General features: G+C 41.5%; 1 protein-coding gene across 1 annotated transcript in view; it reads right to left on the bottom strand.

Moving 5' to 3' along the window:
• Positions 1-23,965, bottom strand: part of Kntc1 (kinetochore associated 1) — a 79,536-nt gene extending 55,571 nt beyond the window's left edge. The window contains exons 1-16 of the mRNA XM_057764487.1: positions 23,912-23,965; positions 23,026-23,168; positions 17,866-17,986; positions 15,782-15,897; positions 15,143-15,221; positions 13,783-13,860; positions 11,047-11,081; positions 10,708-10,818; positions 8,229-8,322; positions 7,349-7,401; positions 6,956-7,071; positions 6,588-6,642; positions 5,630-5,728; positions 2,429-2,472; positions 2,259-2,324; positions 2,084-2,159 (exon numbers count right to left, since the gene is read on the bottom strand). Coding sequence (XP_057620470.1) covers positions 2,084-2,159; positions 2,259-2,324; positions 2,429-2,472; positions 5,630-5,728; positions 6,588-6,642; positions 6,956-7,071; positions 7,349-7,401; positions 8,229-8,322; positions 10,708-10,818; positions 11,047-11,081; positions 13,783-13,860; positions 15,143-15,221; positions 15,782-15,897; positions 17,866-17,986; positions 23,026-23,154 — 1,272 coding nt within the window. The 5' untranslated portion in view covers positions 23,155-23,168; positions 23,912-23,965. The remainder of the gene's footprint in view (positions 1-2,083; positions 2,160-2,258; positions 2,325-2,428; positions 2,473-5,629; positions 5,729-6,587; positions 6,643-6,955; positions 7,072-7,348; positions 7,402-8,228; positions 8,323-10,707; positions 10,819-11,046; positions 11,082-13,782; positions 13,861-15,142; positions 15,222-15,781; positions 15,898-17,865; positions 17,987-23,025; positions 23,169-23,911) is intronic.
• Between the last annotated feature and the right edge of the window lie 973 nt (positions 23,966-24,938).

A 24,938-nucleotide genomic window follows, 5' to 3' on the forward strand; every position in this document is an offset into this window, starting at 1 on the left:
GTGGATCTCTGTGAGTTCGAGGCCAGCATGGTCTAAAAGAGCTAGTTCCAAGACAGGCTCCAAAGCCACAGTGAAACCCTGTCTCAAAAAAGAAAAAAAAAAAAAAAAAAAAGATTATTGGACTAAACTCTACGAAAATTGAAACTAGTAACCTGTTTTTCTAGCAATTATATAAACCCATGTAAGGCCGGGCGGTGGTGGCACACACTTTTAATCCCAGCACTTGGGAGGCAGAGGCAGGTGGATCTCTGTGAGTTTGAGCCCAGTGTGGTCTACAAAAGGTAGTTCTGAGAATGGCCCCCAAAGCTACAGAGAAACCCTGTCTCAAAAACAACAACAATAACAACAACAAAAAACAAAAATGACAACCACAACAAAAAGCCATGTATGGCTGAAAGGCTCCTGATCTATGAGAAGTCTAAAACATAAATGTTTAACTGTGTGTGGGTTCTCGGGGATCACTTGCTTTCTACCTGTAATACAAAAAATGGTTTATCACGTAAGGGAAATGGGAAACATGATTTTTTTTAACTTGTATTCATTATAATTATCACTTAAAAATGAAGGTAATCATATTGTAATTCTTCTATTGCTTGAAAGATTTTGCTGGGTATAAAGCTGCAAGGAACAAAATGAAGAAATGAGAAGGAAGACATCAGGAAGTTGTGAGACAGAAGACGTCATCAGTAAATAGAACAAGGGAAACACCAGGGTAGACGAACAGAACAGAAAAATAGAGTAGAACAAGCAACAGAAATAATAGTAAAAAGGTCCTCAGAAAGTCCTCGTGTGTCTGTTTGCGGTGTACCTGCTCTGCATCTCCTCATCACTTTTCTGGCCTGCTGAAGGCCTGCCATTCAACAGCACCCGAGGTCAGAACCTGACATGTCGGAGGTGTGTGTGTGTGTTTCCCTTTTTCACTGGCCCCAGAGAATTAAGGTGTCTTTTTCTTTTTCTTTCTTTTTTTTTTTTTTGGTTTTTCAAGACAGGGTTTCTCTGTAGCTCTGTAGCCTGTCCTAGAACTAGCTGTTGTAGACCAGGCTGGTCTCGAACTCACAGAGATCGTCTGCCCCTGCCTCTGCCTCCCAAGTGCTGGAATTAAACGGCCTGGCAAGAATTAAATTTTGCCCCGCTTACCAGTCCCAGAGAATTAAGTTTTGCCCCACTCACCAGGCCCAGAGAATTAAGTTTTGCTCTCCCAGATAGAAAAGCCAATCGAATGATTAGTCCACCAACTGCATGGCTCCCTCAGTTCCTGAGCAGCTAGAGGCTAGTCCTTCCAGCAGCATTACTGAATCCTTCATATAAACATGACAAGACGTGTTCACAGAACTTTATTCAAGCTAAGACACGAACTCAATCTAACTTAAATGTCCATTGGCAGATAGGTAAATCAGTAAAATATGGTCTACACCCAACTAAGGAGCCTTAGAAAAGAAGCCAACCTTGTCACTGACAGCATGGACCAAACTGTAGGATGTCATGCTGAGTGACACAACCCGGGCACAGGAGGATGACGCACAGCTCAAATCGGCAGAGCTCACAGGAACAAAGCTAAGATGTGGCTTATGAGAGGGGCAGATGAGTGGAGTTTACCAAAGGGACTGGTCTTCCAGTAAACACAGGGCGGGGAAGTTTTAGAGATCTAGTAAGTCATGTGATGACACACACGGAAAATGTGTCTTTCAAATTGCCACAAGAATACTTTATCACAGTTTTTCTTTTGATATGGTCTCTCTTCAGTGTTATCTCTTTGTCTCACTATGTAGACCAGGCTGACCTAGAGCTCAGAGACCCGCCTGACTCCGTCTGTCTCTCCCAGTGCTGATATTAGAGGCTGTGCCATGGCGCCCACCATCCCAACCCACTCAGATCCCCTATAACTGGAGTTACAGTCAGTTGTTAGTCACTGTATGGGTACTGGGAATTGAATCCTGGTCCTCTGCAAGAACCAGTGCTCTTAACCACTGAGCCATCTCTCCAACCTTGTTTTAAATAATTCAAATAAGACCCTTCTGCATCTCCTGAGCCTCCCATACCAAGAAATGTCTGCCCAAGAACAACTGAACAAATGAATGCTTACCTCAACATCCAGTCCAAACTGGATGGCAAAGCTCTCAGCTTCAGCAAATTGGTGCTTGTGAAGTAATCGGCTCAGTCTGAAGAGTTGGAAGAAATTTCACCAGATGCCTATCCCATCAGGGAGTTTAATTTTCTCATTAAAGGACAAATAAGGCTTTAAAGAAATGAGAAGTTACCTGTTTTCTGGTAATACCTCTGTAAGGTACCTAAGTACTAGATCAGAGACGGAGTCTTCAGATAGGCTGAAAAAAACACATTGCATTGTGAGTGCCGCTGCCGCCCAACATTCACAAGTAAATTCTAATTCTGCTATGTAATGATTATCTGTAAACCGAGCATGACCTACTTAAAGTCGTTCTTGTGAATTCCTTCCAGAAGATATATAGTATCCTACAATTTAAAAAAAGCAAAATACCAAAATGATTAAAATTACAATGTAAAGACAACCAGGAACTTTATTAGAATAAACAAATGGTTCAGGCAAGAATTATACATCCGTGGATTCTTAATATCACTGGGGAAAAACTGTGGAAAAGATTTCCTCCTGGTCTGGAAGCCATGCCACATACAAGAACTAATGGTAACAGGAAGGGTTGCTCACAGGAGGAGACCTGGAGGGGCTATCTTCAGGAAGGGACAAGGCCAAACAGGTAGGATAAGGACCTCAACTTGCTGCATTGAGACATGTGATCTGTGTAGCATTTTGCCAAAAGATCTTATAAAAATCAAATCAAAATGAAGCAAACAGACAAATCTAGAGGCAAATGTTACAACAGGCTGGGACTTCAAAACTGTCAGTATCGCACAAGACAGAAAGGGCTAGGGAATCACTTCCCGCAGGTGATAATCAAATTCAAGACCTGAGCTTGAATTAGATCCTAGATAAGGAGAAAAGGAGTTCCAGACAGCCTCCAGGGGCTGGCAAGATGGCTCAGTGGACCTGTGTTAGATCCCAGAACCCACACTAGCAGAGAATGGGCTTCCACGAGTTGTCCTCTCACCGCCAAAGGGGCAGCGCCCCACACAAAATGAATAAGTAGTGAAAGCTCTAGAGTAATTGGTAAAATACTAGTTTCAAAGGTTTGTCTCTTAATAATTTTGTATTAATTTCCTAGCACAACAACCTCAGTGTATTAGAATGTTTGAGTCAGGGTCACATCTAACCCACAATGGCTTGGAATTCACTGCGTAACTGAGAATGACCTTGAATGTTTGAACCTCCTGTTTCCAAGTGCCCGGATATGCAATGCCCAGTTTGTGAATGTCGACAGGCCTGTACAACCACACTCTGCAGAACTACCTTATTCTTATCTTTTCCATGTATTTATTTAGAATGTGCCTGTAATGCATGCTACAGTGCAAGATATATAGTATCTTAACCATGAGTGGAGGTCAGAGGACATAGGTGTCGATTATTTCCTTCATCATGTGGGTTAAAGGCACCAGACTCAGGTTATCAGATGTGGCGACAAGCAACTTCACCGCTAAACTATCATACTAGCCTTAAAAATAGCCTTATTCTTTTTCTCTACATTTAAAAAAAATCTACATTTTATCTTATTTTATGTGTTTGAATGTGTATATGTGCACCGTGTAGATGCATGGGCCTGAACATCAAAAGATGGTGTTGGATAATCTGGACCTGGAGTTACAGGTGATAATGAGCTAAAATGTGAGTGCTGGGAACCAAATTCAGGTCCTCTATAAGAGCAGCACGCATGCTCAATCACTGGGACATCTCATCTTTCCAGGTCCCAAGAATAATGTTTTTTATGTGGGTGCTGGGAATCAAACATGGGTCCTCTGGAAGAGAACCTAGTGCTTTTAATCTCTGAGCTATCTCTCCAATCCTACGGCCTTATTCTTAAAAGATATTGAAGAACTTAGAAGAGAAAGGTCAAAAAGTATACAAGTTCCAAAATGTATGAGAAAATATAGCATATTTGTGTGTATGTCTGTGTAAACAGAGATGCAATAAATATACTAAAATGTCTTTTGAAAAGTATCACAATAAATGAGTGCGGCTGCACACAGCTTTAATCCCAGCACTCGGGAGGCAAAGGCAGGTGAATCTTTGTGAGCTCCAGGCTAGTCTGGTCTACATATAAAATTCTAGGACAGCTAGGGCTATACAGAGAGACATTATCTCAAAAAATAAAAACAGGGCTGGAGAGATGGCTCAGAGGTTAAGAGCACTGACTGCTCTTCCAGAGGTCCTGAGTTCAATTCCCAGCAACCACATGGTGGCCCACAACCATCTATGAGATCTGGTGCCCTCTTCTGGTGAGCAGGCATACATGCAGACAGAACATTGTATACATAATAAACAAATAAATTTTAAAAAAGTGTCTGTTCTTGATTCCCCCCTAAATTAAAAAAAAAACAAAAACAAACTGAGCTAAAAGAGGCCCACACATCCTCAGATTTTTTAAAAAAAATAAAAAAAAAAAAAACAAATCACAATTTAAAAATATAAATACAGCCTTTAATCCCAGCACTCGGGAGGCAGAGGCAGGCGGATCTCTGTGAGTTTGAGACCAGCGTGGTCTACAAGAGCTAGTTCCAGGACAGGCTCCAAAGTCACAGAGAAACCCTGTCTCGAAAAAAAAAAAAAAAATCAAAAAAAAAAAAATATATATATATATAAATAAATACTACACATTGCATGATTATTACATATTCATAATTTTTAAGGTAAAAGGAAATGATAAGTTCACTATCCTTATTTTTTTTTTAAATTCAAGACAGGTTTTCTCTGTATAGCTTTGGTGCCTGTTCTGTAACTAACTCATATAGACCAGGCTGACCTCGAACTCACAGAGAACCACCTGCCTCTGCTTCCCAAGCACTGGGATCAAAGGCGTGTGCCACCACCACCCAGCCCTGGTTTGATCTTTATAAACTTTGTAAGTGTACTGACTTGGCACACTCCATTCCACAAACTTTCAGAATTAAAATAACAAAAATAAGTAAACTCACTACTGTTGTGAAAACTCATCAATGGTTCTGGCAAGATAAGAAGAACATGAAAAGTTGAAGAAGTACTAGAGACAGCTCAGAGATGGTGAGTGTACCGCTCTTGCAGAGGACACACCCAGGGCTCACAACTGCCTGTAACTGCTGTGCCTGGCGATCTGACATTGCTCCTGCACACACTCACCCACAGACATACAATTAAAAAGAGTACAAATACTTTTTTTGTTGTTTTTGTTTGTTTGTTTGTTTTTGTTTTTCAAGACAGGATTTCTCTGTAGTTTTGGAACCTGTCCTGGAATTAGCTCACATAGACCAGGCTGGTTTCGAACTCACAGAGATCCGTCTGTCTCTACCTCCCGAGTGCTGGGAAAGCAGAATAGCAGGTGAATGGGAGTTTGATCTTAATTTTTGTCAAGACTGATTTGGGACTCTGAGTAGCTGTCATTATGAACGTAAGTAAAAATCAGAGATCAAACCAGGTATTGAACTCAGTTCCACTCATGCTTTTCTTACTCGTAAAAATTAATAACGAAAATTATAGTAAAGCAATTTAAAATGTGCGTAGACATACCGTGCTAATTCCTGTTTGAACTAAAGAAGAAACACTAGATACTTCCAAAGAGTACAGTATTTCCATCGTAGGTAAAGAATAAATGATGAGGTTTCTCATCTACGAGAAATGCAAACAGTTCAGGAAGTTAATGCAAACCTATAAGCACAAGTCAGCCCACCCTGTCAGGAGAGCTACTAAAGCATCCTGTACAGAGCTAAACACAAACCACAACCCTCTCTTACTACTTAAGTAGATCTGCCATTGTTATAATTTAAATGCTACACACAAACTGTGTTCTTTAAGAAACGGAAAGAAAACAATGCTCTAGCCCATCTCCCCATCTGCTGAATGGAATCAGGCACATAAAGCCCTTGAGTCAATTCTGCAGAGCTACACTGTCTCAACAGCCATCTCACCAAATGCGTTCTCTTCTGTCCCCTTTTCTCTTCCCCCTCTCTGCCATCCCATTTCTTCTCTTTCAGGTTTAGAGACTAAACTCAGTGCCTTACCTATACTAGGCAGCTACTCTTTTAATTACAGCCCTTGACTTTTGACATAGGAACTTGCTTGGGTTATTCCAGGCTAGCCTTGAACACATGATCTTGCTGTCTCAGTCTCCAGAATCCTACAACTACAGGTGGGAGATAACACACTGAGCTCAAGTAAGTTCAATATTTTTGATTCCTAAAATATTGTTTGAAATCAAGAGCCAAGATTTTCATACATTCTTTGAAAAATAGAACTCTGTTCTGCAGGCTTATTTCTAGTCTGACAAAGTCTATGTGCATGCCAATTTAGTACGCTGTGGGCATTACTTGACATTTTCTCTCTGCAATGCAGGTAGACCTTCAGTTGTGACCATGCTACCTCAGTCTGCAGAGCAGTTGGGAATACAAGTCTGAGCCACCAAAACTGGCTAGTAATTGTGATTTCCAACTCATAAACTAGACAGGTATGAAGTAGAGTCTCCCAGTACCTTCTCCTTAGTTGTAGTCGTCAGAGTGACTAATTTGAGGTTTGCAATCCCTTGCCTAAAAGAGAAGAAAAATCGAAGTTATGCAAGCTTTGCAGGTTGCTAAGCATAAGCTAAGGTAAAGTGATAATCTCACAAACAGGTTAATCAGAGACTGTGATTCTGTTTTTACAGATCCTGTTTCTACCATAATTATGTAGAAACATATTATCTATCTGTGCCAAATAGGAACTGGCAGATAATGAATTGGTCCTTCCTCTCCCAGACTATTTCAGATGTGGTTCCAAACACAAATCCTAATAAATGATCTGAATAAAGCTGGACAGGAAACCTGGTGCGACGAAAACCACTACTAGCCAGTCCCAACATACCAGGTGACTGACGAGGGAGAATCCGCTTCTGTGGTGAGAAGAAACTGCTCTATGGGAAGAGAGGGCCAGTTCCACACCGGAGTGAGAGTGTAAGCGTCCCACAAGCTTAGCACGTTCTAGAGAAGTAGAACTTGGTTAGACATCTTTACATCTCAAAGTCAAACTGTAGGCAATAGCTCTTGAAGCACTGCACACACAGGGGAATCCACCCCAACTAACATCCTTGTCGAACATTTTTATTAAGAGACACATTATCAAGGTGCAAGATGGAGCTCAGGGGTGAACACTTGCATGGTATTAATGAGGCTGTGAGCTGACTCCCTAGTGTAAAGACACTGATAACAAAAAGTGGTCATAGTAAATGAAAACACTGAATAAGTATCAGAAACATACAGCAGTATCGAGCACAAAAAGCAGGTTGTCGATCAGCTGAAAGGACTTTACACCTGAAAGAGAAAGGGACATGTCTAAGGATTTTATTTCACCAGGACCCTGTTTGAGCTGTAAGCTAACTGTTGTCTTCACAAATAGACAGAACTACATTGAAATGAAGTTCCCATTTTCATCTCTTGCTGCCTCAGTTTTGGCTTTTGTTCTTGTTACTTTTGTTTCAAGGCGACCAATAAAACACGAAGTCTCTTCAAAGGTAACATATGGAATTCTTCAGGAATGCGCGGAGAATCACCAAGCTAATCAGGCTTGGTTCACTGTGACAATAACAAAATGGTGGGAAAGATGGCTCAGTGCATAAAACACTTGCCAAGCCTGAAAACCTGAGCTCAATCCCAAGGACCCACAAGGTGAAAGGAGAGAACTGACACCCAGTTTTCCTCTGATCTCCACACATACATTAAAGTAATCAAATTTGTACACATAATGTACAAACTAAACACATGTAATGAAGAAAACCAAAGTAAAAATGGGCCAGAGGAGCTGCAAAATGGTCAGCAGGAAAAGGCTACTGGCACCAAGTCTGATAACTGGGATCAAGCCCTAGAACCCACAGTGGAAAGAGAACAACTCCTGAGGTTCATCCTCTGCCCTACACACACACACACACACACACACACACACACACACACACACACACCATTCAATCTCCAGCAGCACATACATTATGTATGGCAGTGTAGGCATACACTCCTAGTACTCTAGGAGTGAAGGATGGAGGATCAGAAGTTTAAGGTCAGCCTCAGCTACAAAGCAAAAATGAGTCCAGCCTAAACATATCTAAGTGTGGCAACAGAAAGTAGTGTCAGTGGCTTATCTTTACCTTTAATAATCTCTGTGTCCACAAAGTTCTTAAGGGACATTTCTTTCTTGGTAGAATCTGGTTCCCATTTTGAGAATGCACAGCTACCAGTTCCCTGGGAAAGAGAAAACAGTACATCAGCTGGAAATCCTAAACCCGAAGCTCCAAGAATTGCACAAAGCAGACGCACATAAGCTGCACACATTCTGAGTTCAAGTACATGTGTGTATGTGGCTGCGGGGGTGGGAGGTGGGGAATAGTAGAGCGCGAGCTTCCAGGGGTTTAATCAAAGCTAAGCGAGTCTCTCCTACTATGCTATATCCCCAGGCATTTTTATTTCAGGCAGTGTCTTGCTAAGTTGCCCAGGCTGGCCTCAAACTCAAGGTTCTCCTGTCTAAACCTCCTAACGAGACAGGTCTGTAGGCTAGGTTTTTTTTTGTTTTTTTTTTTTGGTTTTTCGAGACAGGGTTTCTCTGTGGCTTTGGAGCCTGTCCTGGAACTAGCTCTGTAGACCAGGCTGGTCTCGAACTCACAGAGATCCGCCTGCCTCTGCCTCCCGAGTGCTGGGATTAAAGGCGTGCGCCACCATCGCCCAGCTTGTAGGCTAGGTTTGCAGGCACAGGCTAACACCCAGCTCCAAGGAGCTTTTATCTGGATTTCTCTCTTAGCTCAAGAACAGACTGAAGAGATGCTCAGTGGTTAAGAGAGTTTGCTGTTCTTCCAGAGGACCCGAATTCATTTGTCAGCACCCACTAACAATGGTTCACAATTGCCTGTACCTCAACTCCAAGGAATCTGACACCCTCCTAGGAATTTGGCCGACACCCAAACTCACATGACATACACATATAAAAAAATAAAATTAGAACAGACTGAGAAGAACAGTGAGATGTTCATATTTATTATTATCACTTGAATATTTGAGTATACATATTCAAATATTTCACTCCAAAGAAAAAAAACCTATTCCAACATTATAAGTATAGACTTTGTCTAGAAAGAAAAGAAGAAAGGAAGAAAGGAAGAGGAAGGAAGGAAGGAAGGAAGGAAGGAAGGAAGGAAGGAAGGGAGGAAGGAAGGAAAGAAGGAAGAGGAAGGAAGGAAGGAAGGAAGGAAGGAAGGAAGGAAGGAAGGAAGGAAGGAAGGAAGGAAGGAAGAGGAAGGAAGGAAGGAAGGAAGGAAGGAAGGAAGGAAGGAAGGAAGGAAGGAAGGAAGGGGAAGGAAGGAAGGAAGGAAGGAAGGAAGGAAGGAAGGAAGGAAGGAAGGAAGGAAGGAAGACGGAAAGTCAGGCAGCAGTGGCACACACTTTTAATCCCAGCACTCAGGAGGCAGAGGCAGGCAAATCTCTGAGTTCGAAACCAGCCTGGTCTACAGAGCATGCTCCAGGATAGTCAGGGCTACACAGAGAAACCCTGTCTTGGAAAAAAAAGTTGGTCCTGGTTGTGCATGCCTTCAATCCCAGTGCTGGAAGGTAGAATCAGGAGAATCTCCTGACAGATCTTTCGTGGTCATCCAATTTTAAAACAACAATACGCCAGGCATGGCGGCACAAGCCTTTAATCCCAGGACAGGCACCAAAGCTACACAGAGAAACCTTGTCTCAAAAAAACAAAACAAAACAACAAAAATAAAACAACAATCCTTGGATGGTATTTTAAGAGTATTATAGGAGCACATCCAGTGCATGTGCTTGCTTTGGCAGCACATTTACACAGGTTAGCATGGCTCCTGTCCAAGGATGGCAAGCAAATTTATGAAGCGGCCCAATACAAAGAGAGAAGGGGGCTAAAATGTCAGATTTGAGTCTGAGATTAACATTTAGTGACACAGTCACGGGTGCTGCTCTCACTGTGGAGCCTTTTGACTGTTTATATGCTGAAAGAAATGTTGAAACATGGCAGGGGGAACAAGACCTTGCCTGATCAAAACAAAACTGCGGGCAAAGTGGTGCTCACCTTAAACCCAGCACCAGAGAGGCAAAAGGTTGGTGGATCTCTAAGTTCAAGGCCACCCTAGTCTTCTTACTGAGTTCTAAGCCAGCCAGGGCTGCAGAGTGAGACCTTGACCCAAAAAAAGGGAAAGAAAATCTCAGGGAGAGACTAGGGAAAAATCAATACCCAATGATCTAATAAAGGAATTTTATTTAGTTAATTTTACGACCATAACCACCCTCCTCCCATTTTGTAGAGAAAGGGTGATGGGATTAAAGTTGTGTTCCACCATGCCTGGCTTATTTCTTTTGATAAAGATTTATTTACTTATTTTTACTTAGGATTTCTGTGTGTATGCACAGGTACCCAAGGCCATAAGAGGGTGAGAACTCTTGGAACTGAGTTATAGGCATTTGTGAGCCTTATAATGTAGGAGCTAGGAATCAATCTCCGGTCTTCCTCAAGAGCCTCTAGCCCTGATTTCTCTGTTCTTGTCACATTACAAATTAATTTGCATTTTAACTAAAAAGAGCATTTTATGCAAAAGCAAAGAACATAAAGAGAATTACCCCAATTATCACAGCAGTCTCATTTGCAAACTCTCCAGCCACAAGATTAAGACAACCAAGACTGTGGTAATTTTCAGTAGAAATAAAACTACACTTGAATTGTCCTTGTAACTGCAAAATTAAAAAAAAAATTAGAATACATGTACATATGTATGTCAAATAAAAATCATAGACATTTGTTCAAATCAATCATCTGTTTTTCAACAGAAACATTACTGAAATTTAAGATTATAGCAACTCCTAAAGTAGCATCCAGTACAACAACTAATCACAGAAACAGCCTCTACTATCACAATGAGCAAAAGCTTTAAAAAAACAATTATAATTTTCTGTTCTTACCTTCTTGGCCAAATCCAAGTCTGTGTTTTCAATTGCTTCATTTGTTTAAAAAAAAAAAAAAAAAGTAATCTAAGCATAGTATTAACACACAGGTTCATATATACTGAAACAAGACGACTCCTTTTGTCTTTCAGTGAAACTAACGCATCCTAAGCCAAAGGACATAGGTCAGGATTCTCTGAAAGTGCATATTATACTTTTTTTTTTTTTTTGGTTTTTCGAGACAGGGTTTCTCTGTGGTTTTGGAGCCTGTCCTGGAACTAGCTCTTGTAGACCAGGCTGGTCTCGAACTCACAGAGATTCGCCTGCCTCTGCCTCCCGAGTGCTGGGATTAAAGGCGTGCGCCACCAACGCCTGGCTATACTTTTTTTTTTAAAGATTTATTTTTATTTATTATGTGTACAGTATTCTCAGTATTCTGTCTGCATGTATGCCTGCAGGCCAGAAGACGCATATTATACTTAAGGGATCGGCCAAGCTAACTCCACAGAGTCTTCTCAAGTGATCCTATACCAACCCCACTTCTACTCAAGCCCGAGTCTCATGGGAAAGTATTCACCATTTCCCACTCTGACCCAGAGCATCTCTTTTACCTGTCTTGATCTTGAATTAACTATGAAAAATGATGTATCTTAAATGTTTTTCTGGTTGAGACAAGATCTCTGTGTGGTTCAGGTTGTTCTGGAACTATGTAGACTAGCCTGACTTAGAACTCAAGAGATCCTCCGGCCTCTCAGGACTGGGATTAAAGATGGGAGCCACCACCCCAATCGAAAATGATGCATTTTATAACCTAATCGTATACATGGAACCTACCATGCCATTTAGTCTGCAGTAGATGTTAATAAAGTTTATCAAGCCGGGCGGTGGTGGCACACGCCTTTAATCCCAGCACTCGGGAGGCAGAGGCAGGCGGATCTCTGGGAGTTCGAGGCCAGTCTGGTCTACAAGAGCTAGTTCCGGGATGGACACCAAAGCTACAGAGAAACCCTGTCTCGAAAAACCAAAAAAATAAAATAAAATAAAATAAATAAACCTTATCAAAACAAATTCCTCAGTTTTACCTGGCTCAGTGAGACTTACAGTCCATACCATTGGATCACTACTGATTATTACTGTCAATTATTTTGTGTGCTTGTTGTGTGTGGTATATGCATAATAGTGTAGGGGCACATGCACCCTTGGGTGCACATGGAGAGGGCAGAACACTACTTTGGGTGTCTACCTCTATGGTTTAGCTCTCTGTCGGGGATACAAGGAACATATCTAAATATAATGTTGCATACAAATAACACATGGGGAAATAAACAAGACAGAGATAATCCATTTGGAAATCCATGCAGTAAGATTCTAGTTCTCTCACATTTTCTGATCAGTTTTTGCTGCATTTCCTTTGATGTGTGGATCTTTACTTCATTCTTGATGATACTCATTTAAACGCCCAGCTGTCCTTATGCCTCTGCCAAGTATTAGATTACAGCATGAGACATTCTTCCTATCTCCTGACCACACACACTCTGTCTGTCTGTCTGTCTAGCTACCGTCTCTATTTATTCTTCTCTTGTATCCTGATCACAGTTTCCCCTCCCTCTTTCCCAGTTCCTCCCCACACCTCCCTTTCTCCCAGATCTACTCCTCCTCCCTTTCCCTTCAGAAAAGATCAGGACTGACTGACTCCCAGGGGGTATTAACCAAACACAACACAACAAGTTACAATAAGGCTAGGCACATACCCTCATCAAAGCTGGACAAGGCAACCCAATAGGAAAAACTCTGATCATATTCTTTTTACCCCTCTTTTTAAATTTATTTTTATTCCATATGCATTGGTGTTTTTGCCTTCATGTATGTCTGTGCGAGAGTGTTGAATCTCTGGAACTGGAGTCACAGACAGTTGTGAGCTGCCATGTAGGTGCTGGGAACTGAACCTGGGTTCTCTGGAAGATCAGACAATGTTCTTAACCACTGAGCCATCTCTCCAGTGCCTGACCGTATTCTTTTTTGGTTTTTCGAGACAGGGTTTCTCTGTAGTCTTGGAGCCTATGCTGGAATTTGCTCTGTAGATCAGGCTGGCCCTGAACTTGCAGAGATCTGCCTGCCTCTGCCTCCTGAATACTGGGATTAAAGATGTGTGTCACCACTGTCTTATTAGCGTGATACAGAGTCTCTCTCTGTTTCAGCTGTGCTGGCTGGCTTGCACAGACTGAGGATCCACCTACATCCACGTCCCACTCCAGTGCAGAGTTAGAGGCAGAGAAGTAGCTGTGCCAGCTTTTCACAGAGGATGGAATTTGCATCCAGCTCTTCATGCTTGCAAAGCAAGTGCTCTTACCTACTGAGCCTTCTCACCAGCTCACTTTGCAATTTTAAGTCAGTCATTTCCATCACTTTGTTCATTCACTCCTTCAAGAAGGCACTTAGCAGCTGAGATATAAAAGTTCAGAGGTAGAGTACTTGTCTAGTATACACAAAACCCTGCATCCGATCTTCAGTATTACAAAAAGCCACTTATTTCTGTGTATGTCTTTTCTTCCCAATTAAGTTAACTGCTAGAAGGCTGTAATCAAATAACAGTTCTTCACATTCCAGCACAGCTTTAGCAGAGGAGTTACGTGTACTCTGAATACTCAAAGTATACCCAGCATCACAGGATGCAACTCAATTTAAACATTCTTAAAGAAAATATTTGAAGAATTACTTAAAAACTAATCAAAAATCAATAAGAAAATACATTACCCTGTTCAATTTGTGAAAGCTGGAGGTTTGTAATATAAAAAAGTCCATTGTTCGTTAGAAGCAACATGTAATAGGTACCTGGCAAAATAAAATCAAAATTAGTTTCTCTAAAAGGTAAGATTCAAAGCAATACTGAGAACTAGCTCTAAAAATCTGTCACCTAGGGCTGGCAAGATATCTCAACAGGTGAAGATACTTAGTGCCAAGCTTAATAACCTGAGTTCACTCCTCAGACCCACATGGTAAAAAAAGAACCAATTTCCACAAGTTATCCTCTGACCTCCAAGAGTGAGCAGGAATTTGGTCCTGGGTGCGTGCGCATGCACGCGCGCACGCGCACACACACACACATTTTTGCAGTTAAAAAATATGATTAGGGTGGTGGCACACACCTTTAATCCCAGCCTTTGAGAGATAGAGGCAGGGGAATCTCTGTGATTGATTGTTCAAGGCCAGCTTGTTTGCCAAGACTACAGAGAAACTGTCTCAAAAAACAAACAAACAAAAAGTTTTTACTTGCACACCCACACAGATATTTTAAAGGAATGTAAAACTTTGTACTTGCACGAAAAATGTTAAGAGCATTTTTCTGAGAGCGTTCCCACCTAGAAAAAAGCCTCCTAGTCTCAGAAGTTCTCTTTTACTTTTCCTTAATAAATCGACATTCACTCTGCTCAAAAAAGAAAAAACTCTGCTGGGTATGATATCATAAATCTTTAATCCCCACAGAAGGCAGAAGCAAGTGGATCGCTATGAGTCTGCAGGCAGCCTGGTCTACAAAGCGAGTTCCAGGCCAGCCAGGACTACATAGGAAGACCCTGTTTCAAAAACAAAACAAAAATTCTTTTTTTTTTTTTTTTTGGTTTTTCAAGACAGGGTTTCTCTGTGGTTTTGGAGCCTATCCTGGAACTAGCTCTTGTAGACCAGGCTGGTCTCGAACTCACAGAGATCCGCCTGCCTCTGCCTCCCAAGTGCTGGGATTAAAGGCGTGCGCCACCATCGCCCGGCATAAGGAAATAATTATTTTTTTAAATATTTTATTTATTTATTATGTATACAATATTCTGTATGTTTGCCTACAGGCCAGAAGAGGACATCAGATCTCATTTTTAGATGGTTGTGAGCCACCATGTGGTTGCTGGGAATTGAACTCAGGACCTTTGGAAGAGCAGGCCATGCTCTTAACCACTGAGCCAACTCTCCAGCCCAAAAATTCTTTCTTATATTAATTGTATTGACAGAAAATGTACCGAGATTTAGGTAGCGCAGCAATGAACTTACAATGTTTATTTAACATAACGGTAAATACTTGATGGGGTAGCAATCAAAAAAACATGCTAAAAAATTCAAAGAAACTTACCTTCACTTGAACCATCTTTCTCAATAATAAGATTCTGGTAAGTATGCTGATATTCATCATTGGCTTTCTCGACAAAAGCCTAATTGCAAACGAATTTCAAAGAGCAAGAGTTAAATGAGATAAATAAGCAAAGAAGGGTACACTGTTTAAACCCTGCTCATCAACTAACATTAGCAGTAACAACCTAATGTTTGAAATTACACTCAAATGCTTCAGCTTGAAAAGGGAGACTGGACGAGCATGCTCCAGGTCTGCAGAGCTTCGTTTTTCAGTTTTGTGTTTCCTTTGTATGCTTCTGCAGTCTGATTCTTTTTTTTTTTTTTAAAGACTTATTAATTATGTATACAGGGTTCTCCTTGCATGTATGCCTTTAGGCCAGAAGAGGGCACCAGATCTCATTACTGATGGTTGTGAGCCACCATGTGGTTGCTGGGAATTGAACTCTGGACCTCTCAAAAAGCAGTCAGGGCTCTTAACCTCTGAGCCATCTCTCCAGCCCTGCATTGTGATTCTTAAGAATCAGAATTTAAATTTAAGAATTAGAATTTTTTTTCACTTTAAAATGTAGTTAAGTAACAGCTCGCTAGAGTTTGTTATGTAAGATAGTGTTGGGGTGAAAATAGAAAACACAGCTCTTACTTTGGTGAATAATGTTTGTTTTGATGTTACATAAATAAGATGTAAAAGACCACTTCTCTCCCCGACCAAAAGAAACTTTCCTTCTTGACACAGGCCAACCACATCCACGTCAGTATCTGAAAATTTCAAATCAATGTTACAAGCAACTTTCAATAATCCTTAATTTCAGTTTAGAAAACACCAATTTTACATCAAAAGATCAATGATTTATACCAATCTATGCCAAACATGGTGATGCATGCCTATAATCCCAATATATGAGAGGCCGAGAAAGGAAGATTGGCAGGGTTTCTCTATATAACTCTGGCAGTCCTGAAACTTAGTTGCCCTGTAAACCAGGCTGCCCTTGACTCAGATTGACCTGCCTCTGCCTCCTCAGTGTGGGATTAAAGGTGTGAGGAGGATCAAAGTTTAAAGACAGAGGGTTAAAATATAAAACTGAGTGAGTAAAAAACAAAAATAAAAACGAAAGCACAACAACAACAAAAAGATAGAAAAAATCTTTCAAAATAATTGTACCATAATCACTGACGAAATCACTTAAGTCATTTTTAAGTCTTTAAAATTATTCAAAACTTTATATTTAAATTCTTAGCCTTGAGTCCCAGCATGTTGGTGCATGCCTTTAATCCCAGGAGGCAGAAACAGGTGAGTTCAAGGTAAACCTGGTTTATAGAGCAATTTCCAGAACAGCCAGGGCTATACAGTGAAACCCTGACTCAACAACAACAACAACAACAACAAGAAAAAAGTCTATTTTAAAAGCTGTATTTATTTTTATTTTATGTGTGTTTTGCCTGAATGTTATGTCTGGGACTGTGGGGGCCAGAAGAGGGAGGGCACCAGATCGTTGTAACTGAGATTATGAGCCCCCATATAGTTAACGGGAACCAAACCCAGGTCCTCTCCAAGAGCAGCCAGTGTGCTTAAAGCTGAAAAAGAGTTGGGGAGCTCTTTTAAGTTTTTTTTAAAGATAGGACATTAGGGCAAAGCCTAGGTTGACTTTGGAACTTGGGATGTAGTGTAGGTTGGCTTCTAACTCCCATTTCTCCAGACTCAGCCTCCAAAGTGCTGGGATTACAAATTCACACCTCAACTTAATTTATTATTAAATCCATGTTCACCGGTACTTTAAATCAAGAAATTATTTCACACATGTATTCTAAAAGGTTATTATTTTATTATTATTTTGACTTAGAGACAGGGTTTCTCTGTGTATCTCTGGCTGTTCTGGAACTTACTCTGTAGACCAGGCTGACCTAGAACTCAGAGATCCGCCTACCTCTGTCTCTCTGAGTGCTAGGATATGCGCCACCACCTCCAGGCTTCTAAAAGATTATTATAGTGTGATATATATCCTAGAAGTAATGAACATGGCAACCCACCTCCTTCACCTGCACAAACCTAAAACATGTACAGGATTAAGAATTTGAACACAAATGGCTCAAACATTAGGATTCAAATATAAAACCAAGAGGAACAACCGGGCAGCGGTGGCGCACTCCTTTAATCCCAGAGAAAGGCGGATCTCTGTGAGATGGAGGGCAGCTTGGTCTACAAGAGCTAGTTCCAGGACAGGCTCCAAAGCTACAGAGAAACCCTGTCTCGAAAAACCAAAACAAACAAACAAAAACAAGAGGAATAAATACCATAAAAATCAACAAGAAAATGAAATACTTGCTCACATGTCTGATCCCCTTAGACACTCTGAAGCAACGCATGATGTCAGCTCCCTTTGAAACTAAGGCCCCACAGGTACTGATTTTCTTGAAAGTCCTCTAATTTTATTTGTTTATTTATTTCGGTTCTTTGAGACAGGGTTTCTCTGTAGCTTTGGAGCCTGTCCTGGAACTAGCTCTTGTAGACAAGGCTGGCCTCAAAGTCACAGAGATCCTCCCGCCTCTGCCTCCTGAGTGCTGGGATTAAAGGTGTGCGCCACCAAGCCTCAGCTAATCATTTTCAAAGTTATAAGCATTTTGCTTTATTTTGTTTTCTAATTTTAACTCTTGTAACAGAGGATTAAAGGATCATTAGAAATCAGCGCAATACACGCTGACTCTCAGCCATTTCACTGTCAGACTTACCAAAAATAAGATGCAACTGAACTGATCTGCATATATTGTCAAGCAATATCACTGTCTGGTCTGCAACAATTATAAATCCATCACTTAAGCTGCATGCTTGTATTTTTGGACTAGGTGAGGCCTGTAGGAGGAGAAAATATAATATATAATCAAAAATAAAATAATCATGTAAGCTTTTTTTTTTTTTTTTTTTTCGCGATAGGGTTTCTCTGTGGTTTTGGAGCCTGTCCTGGAACTAGCTCTTGTAGACCAGGCTGGTCTCGAACTCACAGAGATCCGCCGGCCTCTGCCTCCCAAGTGCTGGGATTAAAGGCATGCGCCACCACCGCCTGGCCTTTTTTTTTTTTTTTTTTTTTTTTTGGTGTTTTTGAGACAGGGTTTCTCTGTAGCTTTGGAGCCTGTCCTAGAACTTGTTCTGTAGAACAGGCTGGCCTTGAACTCATAGAGACCTAAATGTCTCTCCCTGTGCTGGGATTAAAGGCATGCACCACTACTGCCTGGCTCATCCGCCACCGCCACCACCACCCAGCAACTTCATACTACTTAATAATATTGTCATGGAGCCAGGTGTGGTGGCACACATCTTTTTTTATTTTTTAGATTTCACCTAGCCCATTATGTGCCATGAGGAAGGAAAGAGACAACACTTACAGGTTCCAAAGTCTTAATAAATAAAACATTATTTTGAGTGAGGTAACTCAGACCCAGAAAGACAATTATAACATGTACTCACTCATAGGTGGTTTTTAAACATAAAGCAAAGAAAACCAAGCCGGGCGGTAGTGGCGCACGCCTTTAATCCCAGCACTTGGGAGGCAGAGGCAGGCGGATCTCTGGGAGTTCGGGACCAGCCTGGTCTACAAGAGCTAGTTCCAGGACAGGCTCCAAAACCACAGAGAAACTCTGTCTTGAAAAAAACAAAAAAACAAAACAAAAAAAAAGCAAAGAAAACCAGCCTACAAACAAACCACAATCCCAGAGAACTTAGACAGCAATGAGGACACTTAGAGAGACTTACATAGATCTAATCTACATGGGAAGTAAAAATAGAAAAAGACAAGATCTCCTGAGTAAATTGGGAGCATGGGGACCTTGGGGGAAAGTTGAAGGGGAAAAGGGAAAGGCAGGGAGGGAGCAGAGAAAAATGTGGAGTTCAATAAAAATCAATTAAAAAAAAAGTCTTAATAAATAACGACATAAGCAGGTCGCTGATTGATCAGGGCTGCAGGACAAGGACTCGGGAACCTTATGACAGCCCTGAGGGCTATGTCCAAATCCAGAACCCCGCCCCCCACAAGCCGACAAGGAAACCAAGAGTCCTGTATGTAAAAGCAAAGAGCCTTTATTTTAATCAAGTTTGTAAACTCTGGGTCTCTCGGCATGTCCAACAACCGGAGAGCCCTGAACTCAATTAGAATAGGGTTTTATAGTAGTAAACGTGGGGGTGAGGGGTTTCTGAGGTTTTAAGTCCCCTGATTGAGATGGGAGGTGGTGGCTCATGCCTTTAATCCCAGCACCAAGGGTAAACAACTGAGACTCCAGCCTCCACTGAAATTCACTGATGGCCAGAGTCCCAAGTGATAATGGTTGGAGGAAGTAAAGAACTTCCTTTGGGTGACCTGCCCAGACTTAGATTATCATGGCTGGCCCTCACACTGAAAAGGGGCAGAAGTGGGGTTTATAAGCACAAAAGCCATGAACATTTGTTACCAAGTTACAGCCACACTTTTCACCAATCAGAAATCAAAGATTAGGGAATTTCTTTTATTTTTTTTTTAATATTTGTTTATTTATTATGTATACAATATTCTGTCTGTGTGTATGCCTGAAGGCCAGTAGAGGGCACCAGACCGCATTATAGATGGTTGTGAGCCACCATGTGGTTGCTGGGAATTGAACTCAGGACCTTTGGAAGAGCAGGCAATGCTCTTAACCTCTGAGCCATCTCTCCAGCCCGATTAGGGAATTTCTTACTGTGTTCCATCATTGTCGATTGACAAGCAATGCAAGCCTTTCAGTCCAACCAATCAGAGTCATTTGTTCTTTCTGTTGTTAGGAACAGCCATAATGTTCTAGAGAACTATGGGGCATAACAGACTGGTTCTAGTGTAGAAGGAGGAGGTATGATGGAGGAAGGTCATTGGTTAAAAAATAAATAAACTGCTTGGCCCTCATAGGTTAGAACATAGGTGGGTGGAGTAAACAGAACAGAATGCTGGGAGGAAGAGGAAGTGAGCTCAGACTCAATAGCTCTCCTCTCTGGGGCAGACGCAATGAAGCTCCGACCCAGGATGGATGTAGGCTAGAATCTTCCTGGTAAGCGCACCTTGGGGTGCTACACACATTATTAGAAATGGGCTAGTCCAGGTGCGAGAGTTAGCCGAGAAGAGGCTAGATATAATGGGCCAAGCAGTGTTTAAAAGAATACAGTTTGTGTGTTGTTATTTCAGGGCATAAGCTAGCCAGTGGACCAGGAGCTGGTGCGGCAGGAACATAGCCCGCAGCTCCTACTACAGAGGTAGGTCAGCTAATGGAAGGTTTCCATCTCCCCTAAGGCCTAAGAACTTGAAATGTGTTTCACCCTACAGGTAAGAAGTCTGAAGTCAAAATGGCAATACTTAGACCAAGGTGCTTTTGCCTGCTCCCTTTAGGCAGGCAGAGACAATAAGATCTCTGTGAATTGGAGGCCAGCCTGGTCTACGTATCAAATTCCAGCACTTCCAGGGCTGCATACTGAGACCCTGTCTCAGAAAACAATTAACAAAAACAAAAAATAAACAAAAGTATTACCATATACTTTACTTTAAAACATAACCAGACAAGAATTTTCTCTTTAGTTTGCCTTGCTAGTCATCAAGTATTTGTATGTTGTATGGCCTGTCTCAAATTGATACAGGATCCTAAGTAGGGATATATTCCAGAATAGACACAGAAGAGCAAAGGTATCTTGTTTATCTCCTTGTCTCCTAAGTGCTAATATCCTATTATAGGAACCAGACATCAAAAGGAAGACATGACTCAAGCCTGACTTAAATTATCAGTATTATGCCTAAAATAGGGATGGGAACCATGGTGAACTGTGAACTAGAGAATATATCCCTCCATGAAAAAGAATCCATACAAAGTAGAATATACTTAACACAGACATTGAAAGCCCAGTGAAAATAATTCTGCCTCAGCATCTAACTTATAAAGAAGGTTGAGGGGGCTGGAGAGATGGCACAGTGGTTAAGAACACTGATTGTTCTTCCAGAGGTCCTGAGTTCAATTCCCAGCAATCACATGGTGGCTCACAACCACCTGTAATAAAATCTGGTGCCAACTTCTGGCCTGAAGGGACACATGCACGCAGAACATTGTATACATAATAAATAAATCTAAAAAAAAGAAAGTTGGGTTAGAACCAGTACTGGTTTATTAAATATTGGCTAAATGGAATCTTCAGTGAAGCCTAGGCTATAGAAAGACCCTGCCTTAAGAAGGAAGGAAGGAAGGAAGGAGGGAGGGAGGGAGGGAGGGAGGGAGGGAGGGAGGGAGGCATAGTATAAACCTCCCTTCAGCCAACCTTCAGAGTGAGTCAGGCAAGCACAGAGTTCATTTAGCCTGTGACTGTATTTGGTGTGGGTTATGTACATCCCTCTTTGTGTAATGAAGCACTCAGCAACCCCACTTTTACCTGTTTATACTGCATACACACACATTTCTGAACAACGCACCTAACAACCTCCAAACACTCTCGGACCGGCATCTGCAGACTACTCATATCCATCTCTGAACAATAAGATAAATGCCTGTGCCCTTAACAATCGAATTTAAATAGTTTCTAGTCAAATGTATTTCCAATGCAGTTAAGAGCAAAGCACAGAAATGTGGTCTGGCTTCAACTGGTTTTGAGTGCATGTGCAATAAGGCAAATTTGTATCAAGAAATTTATAGGGAAAAATTCCCTATTTACCTTATTATGTCTATTCGTAATTTGGGCATACATATGATTAAAGTCAGAAGAATTATTGGAAAGGATATGCACAGCATAAAAATTATTATGACTTAATTTGTCAATTAAAATTGAGAACTGCCTATATGTTGGAATAGGACTGGCGGGGCTGCGTCCCTGGCACCCGGCCGCCCGCATGGCTTTACCCGAAATAATTACACGGAAACTGTATTCTTTTAAACATTGCCTGGCCCATTAGTTCCAGCCTCTTATTGGCTAGCTCTTACATACTGATCTAATCCATTTCTAATATTTTGTGTAGCACCATGAGCTGGCTTACCAGGAAAGATCTTTTTTTTTAAAAAAAATATATTTATTTATTTATTATGTATACAATATTCTGTCTGTGTGTATGCTTGTATGCCAGAAGAGGGCACCAGACCCCATTACAGATGGTTGTGAGCCACCATGTGGTTGCTGGGAATTGAACTCAGAACCTTTGGAAGAACAGGCTCTTAACCTCTGAGCCATCTCTCCAGCCCACCAGGAAAGATCTTAACCTGCATCTGTCTGGAGTGGGAGAATCATGGCGACTCACTGACTTGGCTTCTTTCTCCCAGCATTCTGTTCTGTTTACTCCACCCACCTAAGGGTTGGCCTATCAAATGGGCCTAGGCAGTTTCTTTATTAATTAACCAATGAAAGCAACAGATTAGAAAGAAATCACTCCCACATCACCTATACTATGAGTCAAATCACTTGGCTATTTCTGAACCTGGGTGAGTTATTTTCAATTTTTTTTGTAAATAGGCCGAGAATGTAAAAACACCAGACTCCAACTACCAGTCACAAGGGTGCTTAACTTGGTAGAGAATGGGGTAGATCCGGGTCAGGGAGGGTGCCCTAGTCTTTGATTCTATTGGGAACATCTTATTTCCTAAGCAGACAGCAGGTGATTCTTCATATAAATGTATATATATATACAATACCCTGCCAGTGCCTGGTTAATATTGCCCTAACTGGCCTGGCCTCCCACCTGCCTCACCTTCCAGACACTGGAATTATAGACTTGAACCACCACGGTCGATCCAGCTTACATCCAATGCAATGTCAGGGAGTTAGGAAGTGCGGGGAAACACTGCTAAGATGACACAGGAGGAATGCGGATGCCAATTTGCTGTGGTTCCTGACTGAACCTTGACCTACTGTCAGTATAAAATCATTACCTTCTCAGAGGAGATCTTCCCCAGCAAGTCTACTTGGTATAATGCAGTCACATTTTCTTTTCTTAAACCAAAATTGACGTGTCCACTCCCGGTGTCATCGCTTGTTAGCAGTTGAACGTTGTTCCACATATTTCTGGGATTGTCTGTGAGAGGAAAGAACCACTTTATTTTTGCATAGAATTAAGTTCTTTAATGAAGTGTTAATCAAAGAACAAAAATTAGTATCAATATATTAAAAATTCGAACTGGACAGTGGTGGTGCACACCTTTAATCCCAACACTTGGGAGGACAGAGGCAGGGAGATCACCGTAAGTTTGAGGTTAGCCTGGTCTACATGATGAGTTCCAGGACAGCTTGGGTTACATAGTGAAACCCTGTCTCAAAAACAAAAACAAAAAACCAAAGGGGCAGCTTGATTTCGGTTTTACACGGTATTGGAGTGACGGAAGGCTAGGTGCATGGCAGGCAAGTGCTCTATCATGGCTATACCCTCTGAGTTGATTTCTACCATCATTAAACACCTGAGCCAGGAGATGGTGGCTCCTGCCTTTAATCCCAGCACTCAGGAGGCAGAGACAGGTGGAGTTCAAGGCCAGCATGGTCTGCAGCACAGGTTCCAGGATTGGCTCTATAGGTAATGGGAAACCCTATCACGAAACCAACCCATAAAAAACAAAACAAAACAAAACCGTACACCTGAAACCCAGGCAAGACTTTAACACTTTCATTAACACAGTTCATATCATCTGTGAACTGAGTGGGACCAAAATATTAAAGAAGAAAATGTCCCTAGGTAACTTTTAAGATCTGAGGGGAAAGGATAGATGGCTTATCGGTTAAAAGTGCTTGCAGCTCTTCCATGGTAAAATTCAGACGAGCACTCACATCAAATGGTTGACAACTTCTTATTAACTACAGCTCCAGGTGACCTGATGACCTCTTCTGGACTCCACAAGCACCTGTACACATAAACACATACGCTTATAAAAGTAATACTAATAATAATTTTTTAAGTCTTATGAGCAGGGCAGTGATGGCAAATGCCTTTAATTCCAGCACTTGGAGGCAGAACCTGGTAGACCTGTGAATATGAAGGCAGCCCGGTCAACAGAGCAAATTCCAGGACTACATAGAGAAACCCTGTCTCAAAACACACACACACACACAAACAAAAAACAAAAAACCCTATGAGAGAGGTTGGGGATATAGCTCAGCGGGAAACTGTGAGTTTATGTGCTAGAGATCTTAGGTTTGATCTTTACCAATAAAATAAAGGTGTAGGTAGGAGGATCCAAGATTAAAGAAAGGTCAGAATCACTACAAAATGAGTTCTAGGCCAGCCTGGGATGTGAGAAAACCTATCTTGTAAAAATGATGCTGGTGGGGCAGTGGTGGCGTGAGTTTCTCTGTGAGTTTGAGGCAAGCCTGTTCTACAGAGTTCTAGGACAGTCAGGATTGTTTCACCGAGAAACCATGCCTCGACAAGACAAGAAAAAAAAAAACTTGTTTGGGAAAAGAGGTTAACGACGGGAAAACAACTATGTAAGGTCAAGGAGAACAGTGATTGCAGTCACTGGGAAGAGTGCAACAGCGTGCAAAAGCTCAGAGACGGGAGAATTTAGGCAGCTACAGAGCCACATCAAAAGTTTTAGGCGGTAAGGTCGTTAAGACTCAATTTTCTATTTAATACAAGGAAGCGAACTATGCAAACGGGAAATAAGCACAGACTTTTGGTTGGCATCATTGACTGCGGGAGGAAAACAGATGAATCAATATTATGAACGACATAAAACACAGTCAATGAAGCTATCACGAACGCTCGGAGGGCCAGCCACCTAGAATCACCTCCAACATCCCGCCAGCATCTAGAGGGCGAAAGACCCGAAATGGATTGAAACCCCTTTTGTTTTCA

Source organism: Chionomys nivalis, chromosome 3, assembly GCF_950005125.1.
Source record: "Chionomys nivalis chromosome 3, mChiNiv1.1, whole genome shotgun sequence".
In the NCBI taxonomy this organism is placed as follows: Eukaryota; Metazoa; Chordata; class Mammalia; order Rodentia; family Cricetidae; genus Chionomys; species Chionomys nivalis.